This window comes from Myiozetetes cayanensis, unplaced genomic scaffold (assembly GCF_022539395.1).
Source record: "Myiozetetes cayanensis isolate MyiCay16 unplaced genomic scaffold, myiCay2020 scf2-11, whole genome shotgun sequence".
Classification (NCBI taxonomy): domain Eukaryota; kingdom Metazoa; phylum Chordata; class Aves; order Passeriformes; family Tyrannidae; genus Myiozetetes; species Myiozetetes cayanensis.
In genome coordinates, this window is record NW_026087411.1 from 14,180,291 (window position 1) to 14,201,227 (window position 20,937).

Sequence of the window (20,937 nt, forward strand, 5' to 3'; positions counted from 1 at the left end):
AAGGTTCTCCTGGGTTCACAAGTTGAGCAGAACAAAAGAGCTGGAAGCTGCTTCCTGGTGAAGATAATGTTGTGTGTGTGTGTGTGATTTGTTTTAAAGAGAGAAATTGATTGTTTGGAGGCCATAAAAGTGTTTTGATTATCTGATGCTTCCAGAAGAAGGTGGTCTGTAGAGCTGCATCTGTTCAGAGCTGGCTCAGTGGCTGTCTCCAGGGAAGAAGGCAGAAGTCATCTGGCACACAACACTCTGCACAACTTAAAATGACAAACTTCTCATTCTTATGAAATGAGTCCTGGCATAGTTAATATACACACAGAGCAGTTGTCAGTGTTGTTCACTTCCAACCCCTGAGAATTGCTCAATGATTTCTTCAAGACTTGCTGAGGTAAGGAGTGAGAGGGCCAGGAGAAAGCTTGAGGTAGTGAAGAATCAGGATCTTGTTACACAGATAGGGTCCTTATGCTAAATAAGATGTTAAACTTGGGAGTCTAAAACTTCAGTGACAGACACTGGAGACTGGACAAGTTTTTAGTTAACAGATGGTGGAAAACTGCAGCTTTCATTTACTGCTGTTCTAAAGCAGTGGCTTCTAACCTCTTGCAGTGTGTAACTGTAAAATGTTTCACCTCCGTAAGTGATCTAGCAGATAAAGGCTTTTCCTTAATCATTCCTTTTCAGATTGATAGTGATGGCTGATACTTCATAGACAAAACATTTTGTTTTCAAATGCATCTTTTCAATTGCTTTTCTGTCTTAAGGGACATGTTCAAAATTAAACTCCAGTCAAACTGAATAGCTTCAACACCAAAGATGCTTGTGTTTGTGCAATGCTTCATCCCTTGGAATGATTTTTCTTTTTTTTTTTAAATCCATGTGTTTAACCTGTTGGATACCAAATTGTTAAATGAATTAGGGCATTTTCAGCAAGCTTTCAAATGTGAATTCATGAGTATGAGTGTCTTCCCAGAGGCACTTTGGAAGGTAATTTTAGGAATACTCATAAAAAGCATTATTTCTTCACAGTGCCTCAGTTGATTAAATGGTCCATTCTCTCATGCCAGTGCATGAACTTCTGGAACATTATTTTACAACATTTTCATAGTGTTTCTTAACTCTGCTTTCAGTAAATGTGGTGGTAATTGTAAACTGCTAACCTCAATCACACTTGCACTGAGGTTTTGATATCACTAAGATTTCTTATAGTGTTCTCAGAAGTAGCTGAAATAGAAGTAGCATTAATAGAAATAGTTCACTTAAAAGATAATCTGGTTACACTTATCAGAAACTTCATGTGTAATCTAGAAATGGTTATTGCCATCGTTTTAAAGCCTATTTGAATATTGAAATACTTAAAGATTCCACTAGCCATTTATGAGCCCTTTATAAAGTGCATTATGAATATAATCTTTGAGATTGTGACTGAATGCCCATAGTTATTCAATCACTGTTGCTCTGAACTTTGTTTTTTCTATCCTGATAAAGGAGGACATTCTAATTTTTGTTCAGAACAGGAAGACATAGAAGTGTTGCTTGATACAAGAAAAATGATAGTGAAAAGATTTCTTGATTATGTGGATTTTGCATGAACTTTGTGGTTCTGTACAGTTTATCTCAAGAAGATTTTATCTGGGTTTTAAGTGATCCATAAATTGCAAATTTTGTGGGCAATGAAGCAGCCTTTTACTTAAGGTACCCTATGTCCAGGGACAAGAACTTGTCCATGTCCATTTTGGGAAGGGTGCCTGAAGTCAGGTAGCTGAATGAAAACCGTTACTAGAGGGCTGAGTACCTGAGCTTTTTGGTAATTGAGACTGTGACATACCTGCCCATAACAACTGTATAGTCACCACCTTGCAGGGCTCCTTAGAGGCAAAAGGCAATCAAACACACACTGCTAGCCTTTCCACCGCTGTGTGCCTCTGCATCTTCAGTTACAATCCCGATGAGTTTCAAAAGAGCTTTGTTCATATGGCACAGCTGCAACAATGTAGTAGTACAACAGGTAACAGTAGTGTATACAGTTGCTTTTTAGAGGAGTGAAATACTTGACAGTACCTGCTGAAATGTGGTACGCGCTTATGAAAGAAATACTTGTTATTATGAAAAGACTTCATGAAATTTTCGAGTGTCTCTTCATGATAGCAGAAAAAGACTATGGATGGTTTTCAGGACCTTCAGACACGGTCCTCAATTTAAGGATGCGTTACTCAGCCAAAACAGTGTATTATATGCAAGTATAAATACACTTCCAGTATGAATATTGGTGAAACAAATCCAGCCTCGGAGGACGATATATTGATATTTATTCATGTGGATTGTGTTAGCAAAGGGAGTAGTCAGGCCTTGCAAGACGTTGAACAGCTTTCTGATGCTGTACCAGTGCAACCAGCAGCTCAGATCAGGATTGCCAGTGCCACTGCTGTTCTCTCCATCTGCCATGTTTTGCCTTTTAATAAAAAAACACTGGAGTGTTCTTTTATTTTAAGTTTTGGTGTCATTGCCTAGAATTAAAGAAGTGAAACACATTTTATGTGAAAAAGATAGTTCAAGTAAGAAGGGATAAGAAAGGGTAAGAAAGATACCTGTGTATCTTTCTATAATGTCAATATTATGCTTCCCAGAGATAAACCATTGTCATTGATTCTCATTCACTTCAGTTACTGTTGAAGCACATTGCTGAACTATCTGCCTTGTGATGAATTCATTAATTTTTATTTCATAGGACTGGAGTGATGGATATATGGACTGGGATCCTCTATGTGAGACAACACTGGGTTTGACTTCTGCATTTTCAGCCAATGTGTAGGCATTTTTACACTCTGATCTTACTGTTAATAAGGTGGATATTCAAAACACCTACATTTTTGAGAGGAGGCATTTCAGCTGCCAGTCTGTAGCCATGATGGGGAAGTTTAGAAGTTAACGTCCAAAGTACAAATTGGACTTTGGTATGTTTAATGAAGATAGTTCTTCCATTTTTGGTATCTGTTGTTCTTCAATCTTGTTCGCACAACATATTCTTCTAGAAAATACAGGACTCTTAAATTTGTTTCATCTTCCTTATGCTTTTAAGGATCTTTGACCTTAACCCACAGCCTGCCTTGAATAGTAGGGTAGATGGTCTCAGGTGGTCTTCCTCTTGGAGAACACTTCACTGAGCACAGCCCCAGTGCAAACCACCCTCTATGCGGGGGGGATCACACGTGCTGTTAGTTTCAAAGAGGGATAGAACGCATAGAAAATGCGTTTAAAAATGTGTAAGGCTGAGAGGCAACGCAGAAACCTCTGCGCTAATTTGGTCAGTGCAGCACAAAAGCTTGGTATTGCATGAGGTTTGGTTTGGTTGTGAATTTGGTTTTTTTCATGAGGTAATGTGAAACAATGCATTGCTTTCTGTAAACTTTCTTGGATCACTTTGAACTTGTGTTGCTTAAAAAACATTAGGAAAAAACATTTCTGAAGCTGTGTTAGCTCAGAGCTTTTCATCTGTGCAGACTGCACAGGCAGCTTGTGAAGAAGTCAGGATGCCAGACTCAGAGCTATTTGGTTTTTGTAGCTACAGAATATGACTTAAAATATGGCATTACTGGCTTACCTGTTTTTTAAGTTACTGCCAATTAATCTTGCTATATACATAATTTTCTTAAAACTTCACTAGTCCTGTCTGGGTGCACATTCTAACTTGAGTTACATGATTTTAATTTGTTGAATAAACTGCAGTAGATGCTCTCTTAGGAAGACAATATTTACAGGTATCATTTGCGTGTTAGTTAATGAGGTATAACCTAAATCATCACTGAGCTGTTCAGAAATAGAAGGCAACAGCTGTAATACTGAGAAAGAGATGCAGGTCATGAGTTCAAACCTTGGGATTAAAGGGATGACTTTTACCCTACTGTCTTTACTTTGTTGTGCTTGCTATGAGTAGATGTCAAGACCCTCTGGTGTACAAACCACTGTGCTTATATTTCTCTGGTTTTTTAAATTATTTTTATTTTTAGTTAGTGAGTTTTCCTCTGTTGATATTTAAGTCCTACTGACTTCAGTGGAAACAGGATTTCCTGTGGTGATTAAAACCACAGGTGCTAGGATTAAGGAAGGCCTTTTTTTTTGGTGGCACATAGACTAAAACTGGATGATGTAAAGATTAGTGTGGCATCCTCAGGGCTGACAAGAAGATTTGGGAAAGCACATGAGGGGATCAAACTCTGGAAGGTGTAACCATGGGAGAGCTTCTCTGGCATACACAGAGTTTTTATGAAGACTTGAGTCTTAACTGATTCAAAGGTGGAAATTGGCTGTTGGAAGCAGAAACCTCTTTGGATGCAGCAGTGATATGTGCAGCCTTTAAGGAACGTGTATATTTTTAGGATGGGGGTCTACACCATTGATCATTACATTGCTTCCCTCATCTCCCTAGTGTCAGGCTCTGCTCCTTAGAGAGAGGGTGCAACTGTACTACTTGGAAACTATTTTATGAGTTGTAAAATCCAAGCCATGTGAAATGTGAACAATAATGTAGCACTGAAATACAGATTAATGGTGATGCTCCTTTCTATTCTCTTTTTACTGTTACCCAGAAGACTTTTTTGGGGGGAGAGGGGGAAGTTATTTTAGAGGGACAGATATAATAGCACCTCCTGAACATTCCCCTTTCCTTCAGATTTTAGTCATTCTGGCTTGAGGTGTCCTGGCTAAAGTTCCAGCATTGTTTTGGCATTTTGGTTTGTTTGTTGTTTTTGGTTTTTTTTTTTTTTTTGGGGGGGGGGGAGTGGAGGGTTGTGGGATTTTGGGAGTAATTGCATTCTAGATGTCATTTATTAAGGTACAGTTTTAACCACACAGACTGTACACTGCTGTGTGGACATTACAACTTGCATTCTCACTGGATGGTGGAGAGGATACCATTCCATAAGATCACAGAGGTGATAGCTTAGATATATGTGTATAAATACATATATTTATAAATATACACAAATATATGTATATATAAATATACAAAAATAAAAACTCTTATTCCTGTTATGTATTTTGTGTTCATATATACATATAAAATAAGATCTGGTTCATACAAGTAAGTTCCTTTTCTCTCTCTCTCTATATATATATATCAGAAACCTTTGATTTGCAAGTTGACAAGTAGTTACACATGTATATGTATATGTATATATGGATGGCAGTCTTGCGTGTCAAACAGCATGTTCTATAAAGTAGCCTTTATCTTCTGGAACATGAGTGTTGCAGGAATGAGCTGTGGTTGTGTGAAATGCAATCCTGGGGCAGTGGGGCTGCTTGTATTAGTAAGGTCAGCAGGGTTTGCTCTAAAATTCATCCAGGCGTTACTGCACACACTAATGAAATGTGCAGCACAGAGGTATGGACTTCTACTTCACTAAGGATAATAAACAGTAAAATCTAAGGATTTATTATAGTATATATTACAACTTTCCATTATTTGTCAGCTCCTCTTTGCCTCACCTTTATTAGGTGCCACCTTGGCTCTACGAGTGAACCTTTATACATGTATTTTTATAAAAAGGAGAATTCAAAAGTTTTTTCCCTAGCACCCTGCATCAGAATAACTGAGATTCTACACGACCACAATTACGGCTGCAGATTTCTGAGCGTGCCACAAAGAATTAATTGTGCAATCATCCTACGCTCGTCATCAGTGTGAGAATTTACAAAAGTCACCTCTTAACTTTTAAAAGTTATTCCTCTTCCAACAATGTTCTTTAGTTTATGAAATCTGGCCAGCCACCTTACTTAATGACCTGGTCGTCAGCAGTTTTAGAAAGATTATTGCCTTTGTATTTTGCACAGCACATTTGCGTATAACCAAAACAATCTAAAAAGAAACCACAAATTGTAAAATCCCAACCACGTAATTTTTAAGTTAATAGGAAACATGAAACCTTTACGTTTAGTGAAGTAACTTTCCAGGTGTCTCTGTTTTTCTAATAAACAGTTACTGTTTATTAAAAAAAAAATATATGTATATGTAAAAAGACAGTATTGTATTGAATTAAAGCTCCAAAACAGATAAGTTCTGTTCTTTCCCTATATGCACGCTAAGGGCCCATTCCTACTTTTTGACTTACAAAGCTTCCACTGACAGCAGCCCCAGAGAGCAAGGCCATTTCATAGAAGCACAAAGAAGCTGAGTTAGTGTCTAATAATCTCAGCAGCTTTTGAAAGGAACAGGTAGTCATCCAATAAAAACTATTTCAGAATGAATCAAAACCAAAAAGCTTTTCAGGCTAAAATACAAAGCCATAATTGGGATCATTTTGACAGATGTACCAGTCCCAAAAATTACCAGCAGAGTTTTGAAGCTGGATTACCTGGGCAGAAGATCATGCTATGATTGAATTCTGATAATGCTATGCTTTATTCAGATTTGTAGAGTGCCCACAGTTTGGCTCTGTCATTTCTGATAAGTTTTGATTGCCTCTTCTATTGTTGTTCACTTTAGCAAGGTAGAAATGGCACCTGTTTGAGTATAGTTAAAGGACTGCTGTGGTGAAAAACCTTAAATGTGCAGGGGAGAGATTTTAGAAATAAGATCAGGTATATCATGATGTATACATTCCAGATATTTTCCATTTAGATTACATAATGGAAAGTCGATGTTTATGAATGTGGGCGTGTATTTGAATGATTTGGCTGGCAGATAGGTGTCCCTTCCTGGAGCAAACTGGAGCAGCTCAGGCATGTGTGGTGGGCTTCTGCAGCTGCTGGGGATTTAGCTCAAGTGGCTGGGACTTTTGGAATGGAGAAGCTGCTATGCCTGGGAAGTTGTGCCTGGCAAAAACATCACCATGGTGACATCAGAAAGTTTTAGGGAATCAAGCTTTGTTGCAGTGGTGAGGCAAAATGGAGACATGCACCTGGGTAAGCCTGACACCCTGTGTCACACTGAAAAGGTCAGAGGAGAAGAAAAGGGTTTGTCTCAAATGAGAACAAACCCAAGATTTACCTTAATTTTCTTTTTTTCCTAGCTGGTCTAAAAGACACTGAGGAATCACTGACAACTCTGAAGGAATCTCAGCAACTCTCAAAATCTAGTCGAGCTGGTTTGCTGTCACCCTGGCTGGATCTCTGGTGGCTTTCAGGGAGGGCTCCTCTGGAGCTTAGAACTCCTTTGGCTGCATGAGTAGCCTGGCTAGACAGGCACCGAGCTTGTGAGGGTTGATGGCCTTCCGTATGCCATCCCTAAGGCTCCAGGATTTGTGAAAGACACTGTGAAGTTCGGGTTGGTGGGTTTTTTTCTTGGGTTGGTGGGAGTTTTTAAATTTTTTTTTTCACCACTAATAAAGAATCAAAACACTTTGCTAGCTGGATAGGTCTGTATCTGCAGAGGTATCCTGAGAGATGGTGGGAGATTCCCTGCAGAAGGAGAGTGATGAGCACTGTCCCAGTTGCTGCTCTGAAGCCCTTGAGGTGAGTGGCAGGCAGCACATTTACAGCAGCAAAGTGTTACAGGGCCATAGTTGCTGTATAAGGAATTTCTCCATGGTTTCAGCTGTAGCTTTTGGAGGAAATAATGTAATAACCCTTTTCTTTGGAAGTATTTGCGGTTGAGGTACCTCGTGTAACAGAGCTGATTCCTCAGCTGGTTAGCAGCAGAGCTGTGAGATGTAACAGCTCGAGGAACTGTCCCCTTGGTTTCGTACAGGTGTGTTGCAGAAGTAAAACCAGCTGAGTCTACATGTTGAGCTTGCTTGTTTATTTGAGTAATTTTGGAAACATTGCCATTCCTGACACTGCAGCTGTGTTTTTGAGGTCAGCAGGAGCAGGACATTGACATGTACAGCAGTAAAAGTGTGATGTTGTGGCAGAGATGTTTAATCTGGCCTTGCAGGAATTCACGGATTTAAGTGGAAAGCACCATTAACTCTTGCATCGGGAGAATGCAGTCTTGGCTCTGTATGTACATACCCACACGCTGTTAAAGAATGAAGAGTAAGTTTACTTTCAGAGTCTGTGTGTGTATACATACCTTTTCAAAAATATATTTTCTCAGCTCCTCCATCTCTCAGAGAATCTCGTCGTTGCTGGTATCCACAGCAATACGAGGTTAGCTGGCCGTGTTGGTGCAAGGTTTCCCTGCTGCAGAGCCCTGCCAAGGCAAACAGTATGTGGCAGCTCCATGTTGCTGTGCCTCCATCACCCCAGCACACAACCACAGCTGCTCAGAGGAAGCACTTTTCCTCACTGGCAAGGAAAAATTTGCATTTAATTTGGGGACTGCTATTCTCCAGCTTCGGCAAGAATATGAACGTTTTGCAGAAAAGTTGGTTCCTGAGATGTGGTCAGCTGGAGGAAGTCTTTGGTGATGTGTGGCTTGTTTAGGTCTTACATGATTCTCATTGTGCTTTCAGATAGATCCCAGTCATCCTATCTAACCTCTCTTATGTGTATTTACCCATAAAACGGCTGGCAATGGCCAACCTGTTCTTTGGAACATCTGTGGCCCTTCAAGTACCTCTTCTTCATGCTTCTTCATCTCTGGAAATAAAGTAGATTTTCTTCAGAAATAGCCTTGACCCACCTAGGAGAGTGTAATTGGAAATTCGGGCAAGTTAAACCAGTGACAACTTAATTCAGAGGGGAATATAAGGCTAAAATGGGTGAGAGTAAAGAAAAAGGCTACTTGATTACTTTATAAAGTTAATGTACAGGGGTAATAAATGGACTGTAAAGGAAAAGCTTTATGGCATTAAGTTGAGGGATGCTTAGTAGGCTGTAGAGTGATTTCCCTAGGGCAGAGAAGGATATGGATGGAGCCTGTGATGTTTGTTGTGGCCAAAAGAGGCAGCGGAAAAAAAGAATTACAGGCATGGCCAAAGCATTTGGGGCTTGAGAGTTTCTGTCAAGTGCAGATGAGGATGTATTTTCACGCTTTTGACAGGAGAAGAGACCTCGGAGAAGGAGCAAATCCTCCTCATCTCTCGGCTCTCCCTAGTTAGGCAGTAGTACCGATCACCAAGCTGCCCGAGGAGCAATGAGAGTTACCCAAATCACGTTTGGAAGTGAAACCGAGGGGTAGTGCGAAGAACGTTCTGTGACGGTGCAGCGGGCAGAGCCTCAACAGCAGCAACCTTGAATAATAGGAACGCATCTGAGCGGTGTCCAAGAGGCGTGTTATTCTTCCTCTAAAACCAGAGTGGTATTTGGCCCACTTACTTAATAATAGGTGCAAGAAGGACTGAAGCCTTTATTTAAAAAATAAATTAAATTATGTAAAAGCCTGGTAGGACTTGCTTTTTCTTCTCGGCTGCGGGCTGCCTCGCCTCTCCTCGCCCCGGGGCGAGGCACCTCGGCAGCGGCAGGCACGGCGGCCGGGCTGCGGAGGGGAATAAATAGCCGGGCGGCGGCGCGGAGCCCTCCGCTCCCGCAGCCCCTCCACGTCACTTCGCAGCGAGGCGAGCACGTGGGGCGGGGAGATCGTATAAATCTCCCTCTCCCTGCGCGGCCGTGATGTTATCTGCTGGCACCCGTCCGCTCCGCGCAGGGAGAGCCGAGGGGCCGGGGGCGGCAGGCGGGGGGCGCCGGGCGGAGCGCTAGAGCCGCCGGGGACGGGGCCAGCCCCAGCGCCGCGGGGGAGGCCGGCGGGGGGGAGAGAGCGGCGCAGCGCTGCGGCCAGCGCCGGGCGGCCGGCTCCGCGCCTGCGACCCGCGGGAGGGCTGCCGGGGCGGCGGCGCTGCCTCGCCGATCCGCGGCGCGGGCTTGGCGTTTCGGCAGGAGGAGGAAGGAGGAGGGAGCTGGAAAAGAGCTCTTGCGGCGCGCAGCGGCCCGGGCGGGGGTGGGTCGGTGCATGCGGCGCGGGGCGCACGCAGCAGCCTGCGGGACGCGGCCGGACGGGGGATCGCCGCTCGCCGCCGCCGCCGCCGCGGGGGCCAGGCGGGGCCGCGGGACCGGGGCCGCCGCCTGCCGCTGCCGCTGCTGCCGCTGCTGCCGCCGCCGCTGCGGCGCGCCCGGGCCGGGCGCGGGGGCCGGGGCTCGGCGCCGCCGGGCGCGCACGTGCGCGGCTCTCGCCGCCGCCGCGGGGGCTGAGCGGGGCCGGGCGCGGGGCGGTGCCGGGGCCGCCGCTGCCCGCCGGGAGCCGTCGGGCGCCGCGGGCGCACGGCAGGGCTCAGCGCCGCGCCGGCACCCTCTCTCTGCCGGCTGCGGCAGCGCCCTGTGATACCCATCGCTGCGCCTTCTCCCCCCCAGTCCTTCTCTTTATTATTTTTTTTTTTCCACTCACCGCCCGCCTCCCCCCACCTCCCGCTCTCGTTTTTTATTCCCCCCCCCTCCTCAGATTTTTGTTTTCCAGCGCGCTGAGAGCAACCTCTCTTCCATTTACTTGATTCGCAGGTTTGTTATATCTCTTTGGGGGCTTTTTTCCTCCCCTTTTTTTGCTGTCCGGCTCTCTCCACCCCCGAATTTTATCTAGTTGTAGCAACTTGCTGCCTCTTTTTTTTTTTTTTCCTTATTATTACTGGTATTTTTTCACTGGCGCCTCCTGTACATTTTCCGATTGCGAGCCGCCCTCGGAGCCCGGTTTTTAACAGCATTTTGTCTGCAGCTCTCCCCTTTGTTTGCACAGATCCCCCTTTTTATTTTTTGATTTTTTTTCCTTGTTGTCGTTCGTTGTTAAAGTCGCCTTTTTTTTTTTTTTTTTTTTTTTTTTTTGGGTGGGGGGGCGCTGTATTTAAACACTTAAAATGCACTGCTATCTGCTGAGCGTGCTCCTCACAGTGGATCTGGCCACCGTGGCTCTCAGCCTGTCTACCTGCAGCACCCTCGACATGGATCAGTTTATGCGCAAGAGGATCGAGGCTATCCGGGGGCAAATCTTGAGCAAACTGAAGCTCACCAGCCCCCCCGACGAGTACCCCGAGCCCGAGGAGGTGCCCCCGGAGGTCATCTCCATCTACAACAGCACCAGGGACCTGCTGCAGGAGAAAGCCAACCACAGAGCTGCCACTTGCGAGAGGGAGAGGAGCGATGAGGAATACTATGCCAAAGAAGTTTACAAAATAGACATGCAGCCTGGTTACCCCGAAAGTAAGTCCTCTCTGTTTGTGCATGTGTGCGTAATTTTGCCCCCGAGGCTTAGCGGTGCCCAGCACCTTTAAATAGCAGCCCCGAGCATCGTAACCTGCCTTCTTCGCTCGGCTTCCTCTCATCCTTAGCATTTCTTAGGTGGAGGCTTCTAGGGTTTAATTCAGGTGGTGGGATATGCATATGCCTGAGTGGATGTGTTGGGGGTGGTCACCTGTTCCCCCAGACTCGTGAGGTTTCCAGTCCCCTTTGAAATCAGCCAGGAATCCCTCAAAGTGCCTTTGCTCCCCACCACCACGTACCTGAACAGAGCTCCCCCCGCCCAGGGTCCCACTCTGTCCCCAGCACCGGGTTTAGCTCCCCGGCAGCCCCGTATACAGCCTCCAGGAAGAGCCAATATCTTTCCACTGCTCTTGTTTCCCTTGGAGTGTCTGGAACGGGCAGGTTTCCATCTCTCCATAACCGAAAAGAAAAGGAGGTCTTAAAAAAAAAAAAAAAAAAAAGTCTCCGACTCGTTTTGTCTGTGTCCCTCCAGAACAGTGTCCTGCAGACTGCTGTTCAGATTGGTGCTCAGAGAGGGCAGAGACATAGGCGTCCTCCCTCCTCTTCCCACTTTAGCCTCCCCTTTCGGTTCATGGGCACTTTTCATTTCAGGTACAGAAAAACTTTTCCCTTCTGGGTAGCCTCGGTTCTTGGAACCTGCCTCAGCCCGTCTGCCTTTTGCTGTTTTTAACGACCTTCTGGTGATCCATGCCACGTTTTGCACACAAAAAAAGAGAGGATACAAATTCTCTGTGCTGACCAAATCCACTTAGAATGATTAATAATCATAATGACGTGCCTTTTTGTTTTGGTAGTGAAGCTTAAGTGCATAGAAAAAAAAAAAAAAAAGAAAGCAAAAGCGCTGCACTGCCTTAAAGGAATCTAGATCATCATCATACCAAGGAAAGTGGAATACCAGAAGCAGAAAATAACTTCACCGTTCACATATCTGAACCCTAGTCCCTTGTCTTTTCATTCAGCTCGCCTTTCTACTTCTTCCCTCCCCCACCACTTGATGCCCTATATACTTGCTGTCTCTTTCTGAAAAGCACATAGGTCTTGCTTAAATAGATAATGCAGCCATCTTGGTAACTTTATCCTAGAGTTTCTAATTGCATTTTCCCCTTATTTATTTTTAGTTTAGCTTTGGGGCTTGCTCTGTCTTGCATGTGATAGTCCTAGGATGCCAGCCAAGGTATCTGAACCCCACGCTTTGTGCAGCTGCCTCCCTTTCTTCCTTTAGTCTTAAATGACAACATTAGGTACAGGACATCCTGGCACTCAGAGCCATTTTATTATTGTAATTATGGCACCATCCTTAATAGCCATGATAAATACACTCCGCCCTTGTTACCCCTGGGGAAGAAATACTTTCTTTTCTTTGAAAAAATGCGTATTTGAAGCCAAGTGGGTATGAGCAGAGAGGTTCAGTATAATTCATAGCTGTAGCAAAAACACAGAAGTCGTGTCTGTTTTCCACGTTGGTGTACTGTACTATTTTGCCGGTGGTTTTGGTGGAAGTCAGCACTTCATTTTGAGACCTGTCAGATCATACCCAGGGCAGAGGAGCACCTATGGGCAAAGGTTAGGAAGACCAGTACCAGTGCCTTGGCTTGTGGAGCTGACCCAGTAACAGGGAGTCTCTTAGAATTGTAAAATGCATCCGTCCTGAGCACATCTGTCCTTTTTTCTTGCTTGAACAAACTACAAAGAACCTAAGAGCTGCATACTTTCCAGAAAATTAAAATATCTGTGGTGTGTGACTTGGATGGTCTTGACAAAAGAGGATCTATTTTTAAAACGTTGTCAGAGGCCAGATTTCTTCTGAAGTATCAATAGAGGCTTTGGAAGAGCAAAGGAGATTGCAGGTATCTACCAACAGAGTGCATCAGACGTTTGGGATCGGAGGGCCGGTTAAGCAGTAGATCCGGCACTACTGTGCAAGGGCTGTCGCTAACATCAGAGTAAGTAGGTTAACTGTTTTTCCACTGCTCTCTAGTTATGCTGGATAGAGTGAACCTTTCCAAAAAAGACAAGTAAGGAAGAAATTGCTCCACCATATTTTAAAGGAAGAAATTGAAAGCGCAGCTCTGGCGGCCACAGGCACTTTCTCCTAGGCGTCTTGGAGTGAATTTTTTAACTCTATGGTTTCTGCTGTGTTGGAGGGAGGCAGGAGAGAGAAGGGGATCAGTGTGAATGCACTGAAGGTCAAAAGCTGCTGGAACACAGGCATGGGAAAGATCAGTGGTTCAGTTTTTACCACAAGTTGTTAGCGTTCAGTAACTGACTACAACCCAAGTATTACAAATATGCTCTAATTATACTCATAGTCAGCAATATATCACTACAGATCGCTGATAGGTCTTTGTGGGGCATTTTGTAAAGTTCAGACTAAATATTTTTAGCAATGAGGAGATTTAAAAGGAAAGCTATAAGAGATATTGTATATACCCCAAGGCATATTTTGTCTTAAATATTATCCTTGGCCAACTGTACTGTATAAATACAGTAAATATGAATAGAACTGGCAAGATGCCAATCTCCTGGGATGAATTTTAGTCAAGAAGGTATTTATGGGATATAAATAATACTGTGTCAACATTTAAAGAAGGGATCTGATTAGTTTTGAAATTATTCATATTAATCTTTTCACATGCTGTTAGTTTAAGGCTCAAACTAAACTTATGCTAAGGTTTACTGATAGTTTGCACTGAGGAAGTAAGGGGACATCTGGTTTGACAGTCCACATGAGGTTAAGGACACATCGGAATATACCTGGAAATTCAGCGAGTCAGAGACTGCCAGACTCGTAAGCAACAGATGGGAAAGAAGTGGCACAAAAAAATACTACAAAGACATTTGGAAAAAAACAGAAAGCTTTTGTCTGAAAAGCATTCCTGCCTGCCTTGTGCTCACAACAGTATGCATTGGATACTGAAACACTGGATCTCTTTTAAGTCCAGTTAGCAGTCAGAATTTGAGTTTTTTTACAGAGCAGTTTACAAAGGAAGGTGGGATATGGAAGCTGAGCACAACAGGAAAGAGTTCTTGGGAATTTTGTGCCCAGGAGAAGTTACCTGATAAATGCTTAAAACTGATTTCTGTGAAAGCTAGATAACATTAGAAGTTTATTACTTATCAGTTTGTAATTGAATTTCTAGGCCCTGATACTTAAGCTAGGTGGTGATTGTCATTGCACTGATAATAAACAGAAATTTAATACCAACACAATTAAGGATTGTGAATTGTAATGCTAATGCATAACTGGGATACTTGAGACAAACAGGCAACACACACATGTATGTGGAGGCAGGGGCCCATTCTATCATCTTCACTCAAAGCAATTTTTACCACAGTCAGTGAGCTGGTTGGTACTGATGGCTTAAGGCCAATGCAGGTAAATTTTTAAATTTCTGCTTTCTTGAAGAGAGGTTTGTAAGTAGTCAGTAACCTTAGAAATCACAGTTCTTCTGTTTTTGGGACTGGTTTTGCATGTGTTTTAGGCTACTCATGCCACATTTTAGTGTGAAGGAGCCTCATGGGTTCCAGCCTGCACTTGGTGTTAGGATTAGTCTTCTCAGGAGCCCTGTATATTGCTTTACACAGGCCATCGTTCTGTGGAAGATTTGCCTCACGAAAGACAACATTATAAGCTGGCAGAGCGCAATGACATGCTTCTACTTTATCAACAGGGACTCACTTTACTGGTAATTACATACATGTGGGTTCCTTGTCTTCAGGGTACCAGAACTGCTTGTGCAGATGTAGCTGCCGGCGCTGACCGCATCATTACCACGATGTTAACAGCTATGACTGCACAGCTCACCTGTGTTTGCATTTAACATAACACAGAGATTAATCTTGCTAGCTATGCTGGACCTATGGTTGTGCTCTGGAGTACCTCTTGTAGGAGGCATTTGCCAGGCATGCTCTTCTACCTGCAGCAGTGTAAAGGCTTTCCTGAGGAGAGACATGGGAGGAGCAGTTCCTTATTCCTTTTTCATGAATGGCACTTACTGCAGTCTTCCTAGGTGGTGATGAAAAAAACTCAGGAAATTGCAAATGGCTTTAAAAAGAGGCAGGGTAATTTTCTAGATGGTAGTCCTCTACATACTAGGAGGGATAATAAAATAACATGCTCCGGTGCACTAATGAAGGGGAGCTCCACGTGTGTTTCCTGCCAGGCTTCTGAATCACCATCCACTTGCTGTAAGCAAGGTGCCAAGCTGGGAAGCAGGGGGTGGTCCAAGAGCCGGTCTGGCACGGTACATGGTCCATGAGTTTCTTCCAGAGGATGATGCCTACAGAAAAGCTAAATACCCATGACCGCTGTCTTTAACACTGCAAGGTCAGATGAACTGCAAGACAGAAATATAGGACTATATTCCCAAATCCTTTCTCAAACCTTCCTTAAGTTTATTTGTGGTGTCTGTTTTAAAGAGGTGTTTTTCTCTGTAATTTGGTGAGTGTGAAGGTTAGATAGAATCATGGACTCATTTAAGTTGGAAGAGATCTTTAACATTGTCTGAGTACAACCCTTAACCTAGCACTGTGAAATCCACCACTAAACCATGTCCCTAAATGCCACATCTATACTATTAAATACCTCCAGAAGTGATGACTCAACCACTTCCCCGAGCAGCCTGTTCCAATGCATGAAAACCATTTCTGTGAATATGCAACACTGCCCCGATGGTCTTCACCCTCTAGCCCACTGACAGTGTGAATGTTTTATTGTCCCAGAGACCTTTCTGAAAATGTGCCCTTTTCTTCTCCTTATGGCTGGAGATGTGCAGGAAGTGCCCAGAGTGCTGCTCTTGCTGGCTCCACTTGCAGGACTGGGTGTGAGTAGGTGAGTGAAGCAAGCAGAGTGTCGTCTTCATTAGCTACTGATTTTAGCCTGGCTCATCCTCCGTGCTCTGCGTGAGAAGAGTAGTGGCCATCAGAATGGCTGTGTTACTTTGCAGTTACTACTTCCACCGTTTTGCTATTGGTTTGAGATTCCTGTCTGCACTGGAGCTGAGCAAAAAGATGAATGAGAACTGGCTGTCATTCTCAGTGAGCTTCTTCAGCACAGTTCTGAAACATGCACGGAGCTTCACACACATGAATGGACTCATTAGCATTAAGGCTCTGTGTATGCCTAATTAGCTTCCTGAACTGGGGCCTGGTTTATGGCACATTTGTGGGGATGAACAAAGTCAGACAGTTCAAATCCCTCTCACTGTGTTGAAATCTGTCATTTGGGCATCAGAGCCCAGTGAGAAGGAAATGCTTTACAGGATTTTTTACAGAGGAAAGAAGAAACTCTTCAGTGCTCCTGTGATCCTGAAGAAGGCTGTCCCTGTTGGGCAGCTGGCTTCTTTTTCTTTTGCACTGATGTGCTAGACTGCTTCTGTATTACAGACAAAGAGAGGAACCCCAGGGTATGGTGACAAAACAAGTCATGAGTGAAGACACACAAATGTTTCTGTTCCTGTTGTGAAACCACATGCAGCACATTTTCAAGCAGGCAGTTTTTAGCTTGAGGATGATACGCTCCCCAGGTATTATTTAATGTAATACTATGTTACAGATGTTTCTGCTGATCTGTTTAGATTAAAAGGATTGGTTTGGTCATTTGTTTAGGGAAAGCTTGCACCCTGTCTTCCACCACAGGCTGTTGCTTGTTTCCCTTCAGTTGTGATGTGTAGTTACCCAGCTCCAGCATCACTGTTGGTTGGCTTCCTGTAGTAGTCAATCTGTAGCAGCTATGTTTCTTCTTAAAACATCTCCCCTATGCTTGTTCTTGCTGTCTTTTCTGTGTTAAGTGATTGCAGCTGGGCACCCGACTGTACAAGACATACAGCTGCAAGGTGTAGAGGAGAAAGTCAAAGATTTGTCTGTAACACGAGGATAAAATGTTGGGAAAAAAACCCCTTAGCGTCAAGGGTTGTGTTTTATCTCCTTCCAGTGTGACCGGTTGTTTTTGAATTTATGAATGACTCATGAACCTTGTTTAGTGCTGTGATTCTCTTAGCTCGAATGGCATAGGATTGGCTCTGCAGAAATGAAGTGCTAGACCTGGCTTCATTAGACCTGTCTGGTGAGCAGGTTTTTATGTGTACTTGATGCTCTGCAAGTTAGTCTGCAGTACAGAAGTTGCCTCTTTGGGTAGAATAGCATTCTTTAAACCAGTCAGGTTTTCCAAAGGGAACTGTGTGGCTGGCTCCTTGTGGTGGAGGTCATGTGGGATGAGTTTAGGCAGCAGTGCAAAGAGACTGCTCGTTCACTGTGATGAGACAGGCTCCACTGAAATACATCTTGTGGTGCTGTTTGTGTTCTCTGGCATCTGCGTTTGGTTTCCAGGAGATGCTAGACCTCACAGGCATCCCTGCAGCAAATTTATGGCAGAAAATGTGGAGAGGATCTTTAGAACATTTCTCCCTTGTTCAGGTTTTAGTTTGGACAGTGAGAGAGGATTCTTTCTAATTTCATGTGCGATGCTCATTGATTATTCAGGATCTTCATTGAGCTGAGCTTTTCCCCACTGAATGACCCCTAGGGAGAGAGCCTCTTTGTGTTGTTAAACGTACTAGTGTGGGATGCTGACTTGATTTATTAAAAATAATTGTATAAATTATAAAAGATTAGTTGACCTCAAAGCTGACTCTGCTTTGAGCTGCAGGTTGGACTAGATGTCCCTTCCAACATGAATTAACCTGTAATCTCTGTAATGCTACATTTTAAAACAAGGAAAACAATGCATTATGTTTCAACTTCCACAGGGTGGTCTTGATTCAAGTATCACCGCATTACTAAAGATGTGCTGTTTTCTGTCATTCTTGGATTAGTCACTCTGCTGAAGCTTTCTTGCACAAAAATGTTCCCGTTCTTCTCTCCCTCTGCACACATTTTTCTTTTGCCTTTCTTGCATGAATGTTGCTTTTCAAATAAGCATGGTAACTTGCATGAAAATAGACTACTGTATTGGACTTCAGCAAAAGCTGTGGCATAGTTTTAGGCAAACTGAGGAGGGGTGGGGAAGGGAAATGTTGTGATACTGACCTTTCACTTTGCTTGTTTGGCTCTTTCCCATCATATCTAACCCACACTGCTCTGACAAATACCGCATCTGTCTTGACAGGCAAGTTCACAAATAACCATTCATTCATAACTTGGAGCTGCTGTAAGACTCCTTATGGGTTGCTTAATCTGACAGTTGTGCGTTTGAGCAGAGACTTTGAAGCAAAGACTTTGCAGAACGACCGTAAGTTCAGTCTGACTTTGTGAAAGCTAAGAGGGAGGTCTTGCGTGAAAGAGGATACTGTACTTGTGTGTGTGTGTGTGTGCATGCGTGCACACACGCGCGTGCGTATATTCAAGCGTATTAAAACATCTGCTATTGCCAAAGCCCAAGTTGGAATGTTCTGGGAAAGATAATTTAATTTTTAGCTTCTGGATTCATTTCAGTGATGGTAATTTCAACACTTCCTGGGGAGAGTCTATCAGTGGTTATGTGCATCAAATGCAGCAGTAAATCTGTCATTCTTTCCATTTCAGTTTTTCAGGCTTACAGCTTCGTTATTTTTCCCCGTTTGGCTGGTGTTAGTATGCAATGTTTTCCCTGGCTTCATCTCTTTTAAACCCCTGCTTTGAATTTTAAACACGAGCTAAACCTGTTGAAGTTCCTTCTGTTACTTGTTTTTGTTTATGTATAGCATTTGCAATTCATCAGCTAGCTCAGCTGAAATAGTGATGGCAGCATATCTTTGCCATAGTGATGATTGAAAGATAGGAATCAGAACATGTTGGTTTTCATTCCTTGAGGTGGGTAAAAAAAAAAATCCACAGAAACCCCCAACCCTGTGGGTGGACCTTGTACTCAGGAGGCTGAAAAATTAATAGATGTTAGCAGCACTGACTCTTATGAAGTGGTCAGAGAGTACCTCACAATCACATACTTGATAAAGGCTTCTGCACAATAGTGCTTACTAATCCTGAGCTCACAGTTGTGTTTACAGCTGATCTTTAGTACCCGAAATTGAACAGAGTAGTCCTTGCTTCTTTGAGTGGGAATTGTCCAGTATGTATAAAATTACAGTCATAAAGATCTTCTCCAGGACTGCGAAGTTGTACACTTGAAAGAAGAACACCTGCAAAACCTTCCATCTTCCAAAGGTCATGTAAAAATGATGCTGCAAATTTAGCCTCTTCAGATGCAGCAGTGGGTTGAAACAATGGCAGAAGTGGCGATCAGGCACGGCCTGGTCAGGCTCTATTGTTCACCAGAGCCTGTGACAGAATGCTGTTCCTTGTCCCACCTCTGCTTGGCCCAGACTAGCAAAGTTGCACCCAGGTGGGCATTGGTCCCTTCTCACAGGCAAGCAGCAGTAGGTCAAGAGGGCACGGTCTTAGGCTGTGGCAGGGGAGGTTTATGTTGAATATTTGGAAAAAATTTTTACAGAGAGAGTAATCAGAGAATGGGTTGTCCAGGGAGGTGATGGAGTTACCAGATAAGACTGGACGTGGCACTTAGTGCCATGGTCTAGTAACCACAGCAGTGTTGGATCAAGGGTTCCACTTGATGATCTTTGATTTCTTTTCCAACCCATTTGATCCTACGATTCTATGAAAGCTGAGAGATGTCTCTGCTCTCCCATGAATGTGACTGAGGAGGGGCAGCTCTGCCCTTTGCATCATAGTTCCGGCTCTTTGTGCTTTGAGGTTTTGGTGCAGGAATTGATCCAGTTGAGTGGATAATACTGAAACAGAGTACTTAGTGAATGCCTAGTAAGCAAAATTTATGGATGCCAGGGTTCAGGTCCATTGGCACATGTAGTACTTGCAGTTAATTTCTTCGTTCAAGCTCATGCCTTCAGGGAAGGATAAATGATAAATTGTATTCTCCAACCTGATTGGACATTGTGAACAATCTGGAGATGTGTTGGATCCATGCAGATCCTTGGTGTTCTTATTCTCACCCAATCTCTGAGAGATCCAGCCCAGTTTTCTTGGCTGTTGCAGTTGGCTCTGGGCCTCCCTGGCAGAGCAAGGGCTGTACATGTCTTGTGCCAATCACTGCTTTATGCTCAAATTTTTCTTGATGCACGCTTTGGAAGTGAAGTAGCCACATTTCGACATTGAGGTATGCTGAAAGATGTCTGTGCATTTCATTTATTGCACTCATTGCGTGTTTATCCAGCCTACAATGGCAGGCTATTGCAGCAGACATACATCTGCAGGACTGTGAGTGGGGAACAAGTTCCAGCTTTCTTGAAAATAAATCTGCTGTTCTGATCTGTTGATGTGATAGGAACTGAGAGGCTCCCTGTTAGGATATACAGTTTGGAAAGTAAGGGAGCTAAGCAAGCAGCTTTGCCCCAGTCTGGATGGACTCAGAACAGATTGTTGGGGGCCTGAGCTTTCTCTCCCTCTTTGAATCTGGTTTCCCTCATCCCAGCTTGCATTTCTCCCTGATGCAAGGAGCCATGGATTTGGAAGTTTCACATTCTCCTTGCTAATCAGGGAAGAAAAGAGTCCCAAAATAGTCTAGAAAGCGAGATCTTTATAAAGGTGGCCAGAGACTTAGTTATAATAATATCATGTGTCTGAAGGAGCTTACCTTCTTCCAAGTTGCAGTCCTATTATCTACCCACTTTACTGGGAGACTTAATTTTCTCTGGCTGAAAGTGTGTTTGTTGAGGTAGAGCCTGGAAGGGAATCTGCCTCATGCACGCTTGCTACCAGGCCAGCTATACATGTGATACAGTCAAACCTTTCCATTTTTCTGCCTTTTGAGAATATGTTCCCCAGATTAAGGGACCTGGTCCAAAGCCTACTGAAAACACTGAAAGTCCTTCT

The 20,937-nt window shown here is 43.7% G+C and overlaps 1 protein-coding gene across 1 annotated transcript in view; it reads left to right on the forward strand.

Moving 5' to 3' along the window:
* The first annotated feature begins 10,097 nt into the window (after window positions 1-10,097).
* TGFB2 (transforming growth factor beta 2) overlaps window positions 10,098-20,937 on the forward strand; it is a 63,020-nt gene continuing 52,180 nt past the window's right edge. The window contains exon 1 of the mRNA XM_050316065.1: window positions 10,098-11,055. Coding sequence (XP_050172022.1) covers window positions 10,713-11,055 — 343 coding nt within the window. The 5' untranslated portion in view covers window positions 10,098-10,712. The remainder of the gene's footprint in view (window positions 11,056-20,937) is intronic.